The sequence below is a fragment of the Falco rusticolus genome, chromosome 1, assembly GCF_015220075.1.
Source record: "Falco rusticolus isolate bFalRus1 chromosome 1, bFalRus1.pri, whole genome shotgun sequence".
NCBI classification, from domain to species: Eukaryota; Metazoa; Chordata; class Aves; order Falconiformes; family Falconidae; genus Falco; species Falco rusticolus.
The window spans coordinates 106,300,620-106,317,108 of record NC_051187.1 but is presented as its reverse complement, the minus strand read 5'-3'; the positions used below and the strand labels follow the sequence as shown (position 1 = coordinate 106,317,108).

Below are 16,489 nucleotides of genomic sequence, written 5' to 3'. Positions count from 1 at the left end.
CTAATCCTTTAGATAAGTAATTCATTATAGTGAAAAATTTAGCTAGTAATTTCAATCTTACGAGTTGAAAAAGAAGACAGATATTGAGAACACTCCTAGAAAAAAACGACTGGATATACGAACAGAGAAATAATTGAGTGGAAAGAAACCAAACCATGAAAAACATTTACATATATAAGAAATTGTATCTTAAATAGAATTGGAAAAATCCTGATAGATTGAGTGTTAAACACTGCAGAATTTCTGAAGTGCTGAAACAATGGAGTGTTTTCAGTTTTCATAGGTTTTTGTGCTCAAAATCCTCCATGCTGACATAAAGACTATAACACACAAGGCCAGTTATTGGTCTGCTTTCTCTTCTTAGTTCTACCACTGATAGGTGGTATGATGTTGTCAAGTCACTTAAGATCTCTTTGCCAGGGTTTTTACATGACTAAATAGGGAACAATGACTTTTATCTGCCTCATCTGGGTATCTGAGATTTGATTAATGTGCTTTGAGGAAAACAGATGAAAGCCACTGTAGAAATATGTATTGAATTATTTTTTACTACATATAAACATTAAATGAAAATTAAAATTAGAATTGTCATACCCAAGCTGTACATCTATAATTTTGGCTAGGAAAATTATGCTTAGAAATCAAAAGGGGCAGAAAAGGAAAATCTCATAAATACGGAATAATAGAATGTAATGTTCTAAATATGTTCAAACTGTGGAAATGCATGTTTAAGTCACTCCATAGGCTCAGCTGAGACTGGAGTTGCCTGTAGAACCGCATCACGCTACATGACATAAGGCAGCCTACACTGTCCGCTAGGCTGTTTAGGCAGTCCCATCTGCTATCCTAGAAGGTGGATATGCAACATTTTAGCTCTTCCCACTGATTCCAGAGGCTCTCAGCTTGCTTGTTCTTGACAGGGTGTTTGTTACATTTCCACAGGGGTGTTGCCAAGGCGTGGAGCCAGGCTTACTTTGGAGAAGGTTCAGGCCCTGTGCTGCTGGATGAAGTACAGTGCACAGGAAACGAACTGTCGATAGAACAGTGTCCAAAAAGCTCCTGGCGAGAACACAACTGCGGCCACAAAGAAGATGCTGGCGTGTCCTGCACACCTCTCACAGGTAATTAAATTACCAATAATTACACACGAAAACTTAACAAATGCAGAGGTCACAGCTCTATAAAGAGAATTTTTAAAATGTGCAGATGCACAAAACCCCCACTGTAATAAAGTGTTCTCTGGCAGTATCAAAATGAACCAGCTGTTGGCTATGGAAATTTTACAGGTACAGAAAATCTCATTATTCAACACAGAGCCTTGGTTCCTCAGTAACATGCTAACTGCTGTTTACTATGGGGGGCATACCTTAACTGTGTGTCACATCTATCGATGGCACTAAGCATTTCACCATAAAAGCAGTGCGAAATGAGAGATTATACAAAGAAAAAGATAAGGTATATATACAGTGAAATCATATCATCAGAGCCCACTCCTGTGGACTTGGCATGTAAAGCTTGGGGGATCAGTATCTTGTGCTGTTCCTTCTGCAATTAAGCAATTGCATTATGCAGCACTGCACAGGTGACGGGGTGCGTCACAGCATTTCTTTCATCTTCTCATGAAATGACAACTAGTGATCCACACTAGATTTTTAGTAGTCTAATGGTCTGATCAGATGTGGTAAATGCAATGTTATTAATTTTGCTTTAGAACATTAATTGGACCTGAAATAAGAAAAACTGATTCTTGGTTTTGTTTTTCTTCCTTGTTAATGACACAGATGGTGCATTAAGGCTAACAAGTGGGAAAGGCAGCCACGAGGGACGCCTGGAGGTCTATTACACTGGGCAGTGGGGCACAATCTGCGATGATGGGTGGACAGAGCTGAATACACAGGTGGTTTGCCGCCAGCTGGGATTTAAGTAAGATGACCTGGTATTATATATGACTCTCTGACTTGACAATGATGAAAATCATTTACATGAATCCTATATTATTCAAGAGCCTGTTTTTTTAATATTAGCTGAGTGCTTCATAGAAACTACTGAGTTAAAGCCCATTAAAACCTGCTTCCTTCAGTCTTGAAGAGATATTTATAGCCTCAGTTTACACAGAATAAAAAGCTTCAACTGCGGTTGTGATTCAGCAGCCTTTATTCACCAAGTTCCTTCCGATCAGCTTTTTAGCTAACTGAGATCAATGCATACACTAAGAGAAAAATTGATTTGTTGTATTCTATTTCGCCTATAAAAGTTTGAGTCTTCAAAATCTTTGCTTGTTGAACAGTTATTAAAAATCACAGACCTTTTCAAGGTTTAATTCCTTCTGGATCTAGCTGAGAGAAACCCACAGCCTGGCCCTGGAACACTGTTATGTATTGAAAAGCGTATTTTAGAAGAAAGTCCCATTAGTTTCATGCATTCACTCTTCACTACTTTTCCTACTGACTGTGGCTACAAAGATACACTCTCATCACTAGGTGATTGTTGTCTTGGCTTCAGATTATAACAGCTCACATTCAAAAAATAATTTTGTCTCATTTCCCCCCAGACTATGACATTTAAATGTATATATAATTCTAAGAGTATGCTTTAAGTCTCAGTGAGAGTGCCATATGCTTGATTGAAGGGAGGCCTTAATCAGAGGTATTACATTCTAAAGTTTGTATTAATGTTAACGGTAATTCCTTTAAAAAAAATGACCGAAGCAGCAGCATATCGTGCTGTCATTGAATTTTAAGCTAACTACTTGCTCTGTCATGGTTTCAACACTTGTTTACTGTTACTACATGAGAAACCTTTATTTCTTCAGAAATAATTTATTTCCTTTCTAGTGCTTAAGTATCACAAAATGCCCTTTGATCACTGTGGCCCAAACCATTATGTACACATATGTGTCTTGCAGGTACGGGAAAAGTGCACCTGAGAGCTACCTGGGAGGAAGCTCTGGGCCCATCTGGTTGGATGATGTCAGCTGCTCAGGGAAGGAGACAAACCTTCTGCAGTGCTCAAGGAGAGAGTGGGGAAAGCATGACTGCAACCATCAGGAGGATGTCAGACTCGTCTGCCATCCAGATAACGACAGCCATAAACTCTCCCTTGGTAAGGCATCTCTTTGGTAAAGTCACAGTATGAGTATTGCAGTGAGTGCAGATCTGAGCAAAGTACAGTATACTTAAGGATGCTAAAAAACTTAGTATTTGGCAGATGTGTGCAAAGAAGGTACAGGAAGGGGAAAAAAGCTCACTTTTCTCCTGAAGATCATAGGAAGCAATCAAGCTTTTTTTAAAGGAACGTAAATAGCCAGAACATTAAAGATCAACATAAATTTGTAAGGTAACAAAGTCAGATTCCAGAGATCCTGTTCTCTCAATCTTCACCAGATTTTAGATCTATTCAGCACTTCCTAATGGCGTACCTCATTTCACTCAGCACTCTCCATGTTCTAAGTAACTGTCTCATGCTATCAAAAGCTGGAGATGTACCCGAGCACTGAGGAATATATATCAATAGTATATCCTCCTATGGCCTTACATGCAGATAATCAAAAAAAAGAACTACAGAAAAATAAAAGTTCAGAGATAGCAAGAAGGAAGGGTGAGAAGCATGAAATTATTTCTGTATTACTATTGCCTATCATTTGTATTGTGCCTGGGTGAACAGGCCCCACTTGCTGACCGGGACAGGATGATACTACAAACATAGATCAAACAGACAGCTCCAATGCCAAAAAGCCTACACGCTTGAATGAAAAGAAACACCCAAAACCAAAAACCAAAAAAAAGATAAGAAAACAAATGAGAGAAAAATACTACTTACATAGTGGCATTGTAGAACAAAATACATACAAATGAATGCTAAAGGTTCCTAAATCCACATGTGGATAATTAAACAAGAATTCTGCCTCTCAGATACGTACAGTAAAAAATACAGGGTAACACGGGTTGTTCAGCATATCTGAAAAACAGTTTAATTTAAAAAAATCTGTTACATACAAAATTTGTAGCTTGTCACTAAGTAGCCTTTTACAAAATTGTTGCTGATATTCTTTAGTTCACCCAAGTATATTTTAGTCAATTTTGAAATTAGATTTATAACTACTGGAGTTAGGATTCACAGCTTCTACTGAAATGTAATAGATTTGTACGCCTGGGTGCCTGATGTTCTCTGGAAAACAGAGACTGAAGGTCTATCCTGCAAACTAAGGCATGGATTTACTGCACGACATTGCTACCTGTTACAACAGTCAGCACTTCTGCATGTACTTTTCTACTCTCTCTGTCTTCATAGTCTTTACAGACTTCTGACCTCTCACAATCCAATGGATGTTTTATGTTGCAGTACAGTTTTATTATGTGTAGATGATGTCAAATCATATTTGGGAGAAAAAAAATTCTCAGACCAAAAATAACAGGAATTCAAATCATGACTGCTGTCTTGACAGATGCAAACCATCTGTGCTGCTTTGCTCAAATTCCTATAAAATACAGTCTTAGCTGAAGGAGGTCTGGTTCCGTTAAATGCATCCATATGGTAACATTTTCACATGCCCCCATTACCAAAATGTTGTATTAATTTTGTGCTCATAAATATATGTATATATATTCTAAAACACAAGATGACAAGATAACAATGAAATAGCTGTACTGTATCATTAATATCCCATGCCTCTAGTTGGGTAATATAACTATAATTTTTGCCTAAACCATACTCTTCCAGAGTAACACATCATTTCAACAAGAAAATGAAGACAGTGTATCTTACATTTCCTACAATATTTCTGATTGGAAAGTGGACAAAGACTCTATTGTTACCATTTACTTCCCAGCATTTGAAAAAGCCATTTTTCTCCCTGTAAAGATGAATTCAATGGAAAAATACGAGAAATCAGTAAATTATGTAACTTGAGGAAATACAGACATGAAGTAACACTAAAAATTAGATAGAATATACTACAACAACTACATTTGTTTAAAGATCACAACAATGTAGCTAAACAGAAAGTTGAAGTCAATTCATGTAACTGTCCAGACAGTATAAACTCCAGTATAAACAATATCCTTTAAATGACATCTAAATCTAACAGACTTTAATTTTGTTTTCAAATCTTTCCTCTCTTAATTAATAAATTAGGCCAGATTTAACTAGCTCTGATCCAGAGTAAGGTTTGGTATACAAAAGTTATTCATAACCTAAATTAACCTTAATTAAATATCAAATGCAAATGTCTCAAAATACTGCTTTATTTAAAAGCATGATTAAGTAATTTCTCGTCCTTACAGATTTAGAAAAAATGAGGAACATGCTAGAAGCATGAGGAACAGTCTTTTCAATTACTCTAAAAAGAAACTCTCATTACTGTATTAAGGAGTATGAAATATGACATACTGAAAGATGTAGAAGGTGATTCTCACTTAAACATTATAAAGACGCTTCAGAGGAATTAATAACTGTTTTAAGGCTACTTGCATTGCCTGCATGAACACAAGTGAGAATCAAATATATACTTTGCCTAATGATTCAAAATTTAACTACAGGCCAAGCACTGAACGAACCATGATTAATTAAGTCTGACTAACCCATGTGAGATTTTGTATTATGAACATATCTGAATAAGCAATGAACTTAAATTGCTAGAAAAATAATCACACATTAGTCAGAATAACATGCTGTTGAATGCCATGCTACCATGCAAAATACACTACAGAACAGCATGCATAACCTTAAGTAGGAACTGAAGTTCAACGCAATATTGGACTTTTTTTGCTGAGGCAGTGGTTAAGAGGAGTGGTAGCAACCAGTTTGAGAATGGATTTATGATCTGATATAGTTAAATTCACCCATAAAGTTTGTGCAAGAAATATGTGGCCAGCTTGTATGGTTATCGTATCAAAGAAATCTTGGGTGTTTTCTGCTGTTGGGGGGACAGTTATTCTGTGCCCAATGCAGTCAAACTCTGAGCTATGCCACATATTTACGTGAAATCAAGGAACTAGATGAACTCTGAAGTTCAAAATACAGTAGTATTTTCATATTTCTCTTGTAATTTGTACAAACTGCTTCCTTTTGCCAGCCAGGAAAAGTATGACTGCTTTAACAGCTGGTATTAGGCTTGTTCAACATAAACATCAGTTGACCCTATATACTGAATGTGATGAAAATGACTTAAAGTACTAGTTCTTGCTTCTGGTGTTGTGAGTTGACAGCTGTAATTTATTCCCAGGTCCTCCCATCAGGCTGATGGATGGTGAGAATAAGAAGGAAGGACGTGTAGAGATTTTTATCAATGGCCAGTGGGGCACAATTTGTGACGATGGATGGTCTGATAAGGATGCAGCTGTAGTCTGTCAACAGCTTGGCTACAAGTAAGAAAACTCATTAAGCTGTTTCTTAAGTTATCTGTTTGCTGTTTCTAAAAATGTTAAGTTTCTGCAACCCAGTATCACCAACATATGTTTGAGAACATTATACATGCCTTTTAAATTTTGTCTGTTTGACATTCTTTTAGAAAAGTGTATTTATACTATTCATGTAAGAAGTAGTAAGGCTACATCTTCAAAAGCAGTATTCATTAACTGGCATAATTGGGAAAAGGTTTTTTAATATTCAAAGGCATATCACAGTCTGACTGACAACTGAAATGCAAGTTAATGCTAGTTATTAAATGGTTTTTTAGAAGTTAAATATTCCAAAATACTAAGCTATTGACTAAATACTATATTTGACTTGTCACTTATGGTGCTACATGTCTGTATGATAAAAACATTTTACACCATTTTTTTAATTACTTTTTTTTTTTTACACTTAGTTGCACTAATGTAACTGAGAAGATAGTTTGATATAGTGTATCTGCTCTGTGCTCTTTGCCACTCTTCCTGTTCCTAATTTACTTCTTTCACCTTCTGTTTTCAGATTTCTAAAAACTTATAAGGCTAGAGTGAAAGTTCTGATTTGGAAAAAATGAGGGAAACTAATATTAACATCTCGAATACCACAGATGATTGCATATTCTGTGATCTATGTAGATTCTCTGTTTTGTTTCTAATTTTGTGTGAGAGCTCTGCATTTCACCATACTTAGGGACAATTTTCATTCATGTAACAATTTTTATGTTGAGTCATCTTTACACAACACAGAAGAACTTAAGGAGTTTAAATTGTAGTGCTTTAGTGATTTGATGTAGCAGTATTCATAGAAAAACCTTGGGGAATTTAAAATCACTTTTTCATTACATTAGCAAAGAAAATACAAATATTCAGAACCTAGACTTGGTTTACCACAGTTTACTGAAATTGTCTAGAATTTGGCTAAAGTTTCAGGGTTAATGGTTGTATTGATTCAAAAAGCTATTGATCTGTTTTCATTGAAAGGTGTAATTTTGCATATTGTTAATATATATCTTTTGTGAACCTTAACAATGACTCTGAAAACCTTATAGGTTCTAACACAACTGTTAAAATTTGTGATGAAATACAGCAACAGGTCAGTGTCCACTGTCACAAGGTGTGCATATGATGTCTGCAGAATCAGATGTAGGCACACCAGCTACTGAATTCCTAGTTTCATGGGCATTTTTTTCCTTCATTTACTGATCTGGCTTGACTCAACATAGCTTGAAGATTTGATAAAATTGTTATACAAAGGATTACAGTTTTTGCCTGCGTGACAGTAATTTGAATAAGCTCCATTTAATATATGAACAGACCTGACAGGACAAAAACACCCTCTAATTAAAATCACAGCAATGTATATGTGTCACTTTTGAACTATGTCCCTTAATCAGGCTTATGTCACTCACAAGCAATTTTTTTCTGGATACCTAAGAGCAGTAAAGATATAACAAATATAGGGCAGACATATAAAGAGCAGAGCTAATATAAGCTGAAACAGAACACTAGTGAAATGCAACTAGAAACCAGTGAAATGTTTTCTCTAAGTATATCTAAAGAAATCTGAGCTTAAGAAATACAAATCATGTTATCCGTTTGCTGTACCTAACAATGTAAAGTTTGTGCAACCAAATATCAGGTTATGTCAGAACACATAATAGATGCCTTTTAAAAATGGGCTGGGATTCATTTAGTAAAGTATACTTCTAAGTAGTAATAGACTGGCTTCAAAACTACAAAACTTGACTTGTATTATCTCCCACTGAATAATTTGTTTAGTCCACTTCATCCTCAGCCTCTCTGTCTCCCTCAGATGATCAAACTCAACCACTTATCCCCACCTTCCTTTTTTAAATCTCTGCAAGGACAGACAGTTGGCTGGATTCTCAATTTGTGTCATGTCAGAACAGGGGTTTAGGATTATAGGATACAACATGAGGTGGAATTGCTTCTGGGCCTTCGAGTTCATGAACAGATCTTTTTGATTCAGTTCAAATTATATTCAGTGGTGACTTGACTGTTCCAGAGCAAGGCTGGGGCTTCTGGGGTCATGCACCTGAGCTTGAGGGTTGATGAATGTTGTTTCTTTAGAAATACACACATTATGACCTTTTCCTGGGAGGAATTCAGAAAGCACCCAATACTGAAGTTGACATCAGTTTTCATTAAGACTGATCACACAGCTGAACAGTGTCATTCAACTCCCTTTACAATGCTATGATAATTCTCAAGTCTTTCTCAAGGGAATTATATCCCTTGGGAAATTTTTTTTTCACACGTTTGTTATTACAAATGGGAGAAGACACTGCCTTGAAAGGAAAACTTATGTAAGCAAAGGTTAAACACTGAGAAAATGGACTGTTTTCCCTGCATATATTATTCATATTGTTAATGCTTATCTGTACATTCATTTTATGAAATCCTGCTCTGGGACATTCTCATGCATTTGCTAGGGTTCATTCTGAGACTGAAGTAAGAAAATCCCTGAGTTGGCAACATCACTAAGTTCAGAGGTGTCATTAAGCCAGTTTGTCAAATCCATTATGAATGTTAGAAAAATGTAATATAAAAAAAAACATTAGAAAGCAGTCCTACTAATTGGCTAAAACCAGTCATGAAAACATAAAAATAATTAATAGCACCCTAGTCAAAGTATATCTGTAGCAAGGTAAACACTAAGAGAATGCACACCTTTTCTGAAGTACTATGTGATTGGGTTTAACATACAGAAGTATTTTGCTAGAATGAGTAAAGAGCAAAGGTCAGTTTTAGAAGCTCTTGCATTATAGTGAATTAAGCGGCCCAGTAAAATTGGACCCTTTTCATTTAGGACAGGCTTATAAAAATGCACATGCATGCCACCCCCTATGAACAAATACACCCCTACTACAGGGGAAAAAAAAAAAGTTCTAGGGTAGTTGGCCATGTATATTAATCAACTGCATTTCCTGATTAACAGTCTTATGAACAATAGTAATGCTGCATCTAAAGAACTCTGCATGTTACTGTGTATGGCCTTGTGGCTGAGGAAAGCTAGGGGCTAAGACCTGAAGCTTCCCTTCTCTCTAGGGACAGACCTGAACAAGCAAAAAGGTTGATTCTCTGACAGTCACCTGTGCATAAACAGCTGGCCTGGAAAACACCAATTAAGGGGGACACACATTTGTTAAGGGCAGGCCAAAACCAATTGTAAGAGCACACTCCAGCATGTAACAAACATGTAAGACTTAACACTTCTACATTTAGAGCTCTCTCAAATGAAATAATTTTCTCTTTTAAGCTGCACTCCTTGCTCTAGATAATCATGATTTTTACATTTGTTTCCCGGTAGAAGTTCTATTTAAATAGTGGGGGGTGGGGTGTTAAGAGCGGGTATGGACACACCTTTCATAGCAATTGTCAGCAAACTGAGATTACTGATGCATAGCAAGAAATAGATCGCTTTCATATAAGGTAGGAAAAGTCTCTGCAGTCCATTCCCTTGATTCAGTCCACATCAATGCAGGATTGCAATCCATGCACACCAAGTTCCCTCCTCCATCTTTGTGTCTCTACATCTCTTTCACCTAAAGTAGTTAGTTACACATGCGACCTCAGAGATGTCAGAGTATTCTTTGAGATTTATCTGGTAAGCCAGTGGAGGCAGTGCCCTTTTAAAGTAGCTGATAAGAGTCAGCAGAGACACATCTATAATAAACTGCAATAAATACTTCCTAGGGAAAGGCCAAAAATACTGTGGTGATTCACAACAAAGTACTTTTCAATATTCCAAGGAACTTTAGAGCAATACCATAAAGCAGAAACTTTGTTTTTTACCTGATTTTGGTATCTCTGTGTCAAGAATTTGGAACGAGCACCTGTAATGTCTCACTGTTTTGCAATAGCATACACGGACACATCAGCTGCCCACAGGTATCAGAGCATTGGACTTCTTGTAGTTACTTGTAGTCAGAGTATCATTCACAAATGAAAAATATTTGTAGCAAGAAGAGGCTTAGCGCTTCTGACTGACAAGTTAGATCATACTAAACTCATTAGGCAAAGATTGTCCTATACTGGTTCCAAAGTCAGTTAGGGCTTTGGATTATCCATGGTAAATACATGCTAGCCATGGAAATTAAAAATGTGTAGGACAATTGACCTTGTGGTATCATCTCTGTCGAAGTTTTATATGCTTCTCTTTCCTGGCTTTTTACAATTCATGCATTCTAACCAACATTCCCCACTTAGAAAAGCTGCCCACCTACCCTTCAATATGTAGTAAAAAAATTCAAAGAGGCAAGGCTTTCTATGTTCTAGTTTTAAAAAGGAGAAAGCTTGTATGTATTACTTTCACATTTCAATTAGATATGGGCAATTCTGGGCTGGGTTTTTTGAGTTCGGTCCAGCCACTTCTAGTATGATGAAGCTTTGAAAATGGTATGACAAATCAAAATTCCTCTCCAACAGAGAATCCCTAGCTAATGAAGGGACATAAACTATGCCATTCTCACCTTTCTTCCCCAACACTGCAGGTATTACAATAGGTATAAAAATGAAGTGTAAAGGGAGAGAAATACTTCCTTGCCTAATACCTTTTTATTGTCAAACTCTCTCTACTCCAGCATTCCATTTTACATGCAGTTACCCTTTTGTACACATAGAAGTACTGCCCTTTACAATATGTAACTATAACATATCCTTTAAAATAGAAACCTATGATATATTGCAACACTTTAGTTATCTAGAGTTCTGTATATTCTTATCACAATAAATTATCAGTTAATCGCTCTTAACTGATACGTAAACTTGTTCAGACACACCTAGGGGCAGCTGTGGCTTCCTGCCCCACTTCCCTGTATAGCTGGCTGGGTAGTCTCGCAATCATAATCCTTTCTGACTCTTTAACCGTATACAACAAAACATCTATTTATATATTAAGCAGCATTATCCAAAGTAATTAAAATTAATAATCTATCACAAAAGTTACCAAACAAGATGCTTACATGCACAATTAATGTTGGGTTTTTCATTGCGTTTGTTCATCCACCCCCTCACTCGGGAAAAAAGTAATTCAAAAGAGGTCATTCACACAGCTGACACTGTGGTCACTGCCAAAGCTGCATGGCACTATGTGCAAGCTATAAGGATCAGGGCTTCAAACCCTAGTAAAATGTCCTGAGCCTGACATCTAAATACTTGATACGTATCCTTATACAAGCATAGGATTATCATATTGACCTTCTTTGTAAAGTGCCTTGAGGCCTACGTATGAACATGCCACACCAGCACCAAGTGCTGTATTCCTCCCAGGAGAAGGTGGGTGCTGAGAGTGAACTAGGTTCAGTCTTCCTCCAATTACATTACAGTTTTATAACTCAGCTGTGGGGTGCACTTCTAAAATGACATGGTAATGAAATATGTTAATAACTATTAACAACTAATAGATCTGCAAATCATAGCTCCTACTACACTGCAAGTGTACTGTATTTAACTAGCCCATCTTTCTGAGGGAATCAGTCTGGAACAAATTATTTTTAGCATTCACAGATGCTGATTTTATATGAAGATGAAAGAGATTATAGAAAAGCAGCTTTCACATATTTTGTTTTATAGGTATTTGTAATGCCATTACAATGTGAAATACTTTGCACAGTGCCTTCTAACTGGAATATCTAAAAGCACTTTTTAAACATTAATGAATGGTAGCAATTGTGTTATACTTTCTTCTTTTTCTCTACACCAGAGTAACAGAGGCAATGGGAAGAAAAACTGTCATCAAGTGAATCAGTGACAGGGAATAAAACCTCAATGTCTTACACTACTCTGAAATATTTGATTTGAGTAAAATGTAGAATAATGCCTCCAAATGTTAATTAAAAAAATATGCTCTGTTTCCAGAGGTCCAGCCAGAGCAAGGACAATGGCATATTTTGGGGAGGGCAAAGGCCCAATCCACGTGGATAACGTGAAATGTACAGGGAATGAGAGATCCTTGGCAGACTGCATTAAGCAGGACATTGGGACACACAACTGCCGTCACAGCGAGGATGCGGGAGTGATCTGTGACCACCTAAGCAAGAAGGCCCCTGGGAACAGCAATAAAGGTGAAGCCCCAGTGTGAGTGGCAGACCAACAGGTTCTGATCAGGAACTGTCATGGTAGGAAGAGACGGACGTAAACAATCCCACTTTGCAGAGGAAACAAGTTATATCAAAAGAATTATAGAAACAAAAGTGCTGGGAAATGCTCTATGCTTACACTGTATGGTCTTATTGCTCTGCCACCTGCATAAAGAAATCATAAAGACTATTCAAATTATACAGGATATTTGTCTACCATAGTTTAAGTCAGCCACGTTTCTCAAGTTGTACAAAGGACGTGCAAATGCAAAAACCGAGACAGGTACTTTCAGCTTTTCAGGGTATAGGTTATCTTCAGTTGAGGACTGAGACCTACGTGGTATGCAAAGCTCTGGTTCCACTTACATGAAGTAAGGAAGAACCCTATAAAAAAAAAATACTACACTTGAGGAGCAGAGCACAAATGTGTAAATTGCTCTGTGATCAGAGTCAAAAGATCTCAGCTAAAAAGAATTTCTAAGTCTGAGATGATTCAGTGTATTTTCCTCGAGCAAAATTTGATTGTTAAGAAGTACCAGGAAACAGAATAACTTCAGCCTTCGTGGTTTGTTTTTTTTAATTAACTCTCATTAAGATTGGCTACTTTTCATTTTGAGTTTAATGCTGTCTACATATCCCTTTCTGATTTAGATTCTCTTGCTTCTGTTTGTGGACTGCGGTTACTACATCGTCGACAAAAGCGAATAATTGGTGGGAAAAATTCTTTACGGTAAATAATTGGTAAAGACAAGTAATTTTGAATATAAAGTTTCTAAGGCATGTATTTGCCGTAAGCGGTTTGCCTATTTTACGATTTTATTGTAGGTTTGTTGTCTGTTGTTCTTTTGGCTTGTCATGAAGTAGAAGCAGAAATATACTCAAAGCAAATTTGGTAGGAAATTGAAAAATATTCATTGATAAATACTTTCAGCGTTCTTTGAAAATCTGTAGATGCTTATGGGTTCAGTCCTTGATTGGGTTAAACGTCTTAGTTTCAAAATTGCCATTTTACCTCTTTTCAAAGAATGTCCTGATATCAGGATGTGTGCTACATGAAGAGAGCTATGAATACAGTATAAGGTTTTAAATGCTACCTACACCAAAAAAAGGCCTGTGTACAATTCACTGCCAAAGACCTGATTTTCCTCCACAAAATATGCCTCAATGATGACACACAGTCTTAAAATCAGGTTTTTTGTTAACACTTTGTTCTTAGCTTTTAATGACATGTTTACATTTAGGTAATATAAACAGATTAACTGAGTACTACTACTACCACTAAATGCTATGATAGGAAGCACAGATTTTTTTTCATTAACGGTTGCGAGTAACCACAAAAAAAAGACATATTCACAGAATGTTACAAAAGGCATTGTAAATACATTTATAGTATCTTTACCTGTCGCTGTGCAACCTGTTTCAAAGTACATGCATAGCATCGATCAACCCCTTTCAAAAAAGACTGCCTAAGTGATGGAGTTTCAAAGAACAGTAACAAGAGGGAGCCCAGAAAAACATTTAAATGCAGTCAGACAGAGCAAAGTAGGATTACTCACCTCAGTAAAGACAAATGAGAATAATAAATAATGCACTGTACAGAAGATCAGGAATTATTGTCTCTGGGTATGTGTACGAAGGACACTTGAATGAAATGAAATGGTGACAAATAATGTATTGCACAATTATGCCAGAGCAAGAAACTTGATCTCATAATAAGCAAGCACAGAGAGATTAAACAAAAAGGTGAGGGAAATCCAAGACTGCACTTAGAAATGCTTCAAAATCAAGAAAAGGAACATATGAACAATATAAGAAAAGGGCTCATTGTCACAAGAAATCGTTAAGACAAAGAACTTAATGGAAGTTCAAAAAGGAACTGGATACTTACATACATACCAGGAAATCCAAATCTGTCTGAATTACCCCATTTTGGAAAGACATACTAAATCCCATCTTCCCAAACAACAAAAAAAGTCTAAATTGTTTTATGCTTTATGGGAAGTAAATTCCTCGACCTTACTTCAAAACATTTGGCACTGGCAACTCTGAGATAGGATGCTGGACTAGATGACCCTGGGCAGCTACTGTACTCCAGCATACCTATTCAAGTTGATAGTAGTCAGGGAACACCTAACCCTGCCTGTTGCTTTTTCTTGAAAGTTGCTGTTGCTTACAGGTGCATCTCTCTCCCTCTCTCCGATTCCATTATTTTACTAATCTATTAAAATTGGTGAAAAATAATCCATCCTGTCTTCATAGGCCTGCAAATATGTATCCCAGAACTACTAGACAAAACAGATGATCACAAGCTGAAAAAAGGTGCTAATCTATTACTTGTCATTTCACCTCTTGGTTTGCCAGCTTCCCTTTTCAAACAGCTCAGAGCCAACAAAGATATTAACAGAGACAGGAAAGGATGCTGGGTTAAGCTTTTCAAGAAATTCCCGTCTTTCCCCTCTCCAGTTGACAGGAAATTTCTGGTTGTCGACTTGGACAGTATTTGGCAAGGAACCCATAGAATGTATTTTTGGCACAATGAATGCAATCTGAGATGGGAAAATTCAAGTAATTGACAGTGTAAAGAGGCGCTCAGAGTGCTGGATGCTCAAACAATCTGTAAAGTAATCCTGATCATTGTTAAATGGAATTCTGAATGCTGCAGGAATATAAAGGTATACTGAACTGTTAATAAATAGCATGGTTAGCAAGCTATGTCAGTCAAAGAAACTAAATAAGATTTACATTCAAGGTAACTGACAAGCTACCTTACTTTTCTGTTGTTGTACCCTGAATGCGATGTCTTATGTCCTCTGCAGGGGTGGCTGGCCGTGGCAGGTTGCACTCCGACTGAAATCTTCTCATGGTGATGGAAGACTCTTGTGTGGTGCTACTCTCATCAGCAGCTGCTGGGTCCTCACTGCTGCACACTGCTTCAAAAGGTAGGTCTCTCTGCAACAGTGAAGTGTATTTTCAAACTATTTTGTTGTTCTGGGTATAGACAAAAACACTCCTGTGGAAGCCCACTGAAAACTGTTCCAAAGAGCTGGCCTTTGGTTTAAAAAAATCCTGCCAACCAACCTCACTTGTCTACAAAACAAACAAACAAAATACATTGAAATTACTCTGCCTGTCACGAGATTTATATTCACAATTTCAGCATTTCCATGAAAAAAATGAGACAATATTTCTGACATTTTAACACAGCTTTCTGTTCCAACAGAACGGCAGCTTGTGGCTTTCAGGTTATAGGGAAGACAACTGAGCAAACATCAAACACAGGTGTTACTGAAATCTCTGAATGAAGAACTTATCAACACTAATGTGTTGTAGATAAGCAGACACTTCTTTATTAACGGCTGGGTGCATGAGTGAGTCCTCTCACGATCAATGCACACCAAGTTTCAAAATCATACAACATATATAGAACTTATTCATGTGTATTCATTAAGTATTCATGCATAATCATAACATTTCCCCAAAATCATTAACATACTCTCCTCCCATATCTGATTCTGCACAGTAAAGGTTAGAAAAGTCTAGAAATGGGTCTGGGGTATGATTTGGGTAGGCGGTATATGAGTCTGTGGTCGCAATCTCCCCCTGCCAGAATTACCTTTTACTGAAGTTCACGGTTTCTTGGCAGGTAACTACAAGCTGTTCCAGTCGACTCCCCCAGTTCCCATTAATTCTATATTCTGACATTTCAATACACTTTCTACATACAGAAGACTAGTCAAATACAAAGAAATCCTCTCCTCAGTCTACCTGTAAATACTGTATCCAATTATCTTCAGTCGTCTTGAATCTTAAGTCTATTATCTAAGTTCTAATCATTCCTACTAGGTGATTCTGACCTATTCTTTTGGCCTTGCTACAGGGCTGTACAGAGGATTTCATAGCAGCTTTTGCTGTGCAACAAGTTTCATTAAAATATATTTCTTATTCCAAATGATTTTATAAAATCAAATAAAGTCAGTTAATTCTAACTTATTAGCAGAT

The 16,489-nt window shown here is 36.9% G+C and overlaps 1 protein-coding gene across 1 annotated transcript in view; it reads left to right on the top strand.

The window, feature by feature from the left end:
* PRSS12 (serine protease 12) overlaps nt 1–16,489 on the top strand; it is a 48,679-nt gene that overhangs the window by 17,029 nt on the left and 15,161 nt on the right. Inside the window, exons 5-11 of the mRNA XM_037394341.1 lie at nt 943–1,121; nt 1,782–1,923; nt 2,906–3,102; nt 6,224–6,365; nt 12,270–12,475; nt 13,142–13,220; nt 15,307–15,429. Of these exons, the coding sequence (XP_037250238.1) occupies nt 943–1,121; nt 1,782–1,923; nt 2,906–3,102; nt 6,224–6,365; nt 12,270–12,475; nt 13,142–13,220; nt 15,307–15,429 (1,068 nt within the window). The remainder of the gene's footprint in view (nt 1–942; nt 1,122–1,781; nt 1,924–2,905; nt 3,103–6,223; nt 6,366–12,269; nt 12,476–13,141; nt 13,221–15,306; nt 15,430–16,489) is intronic.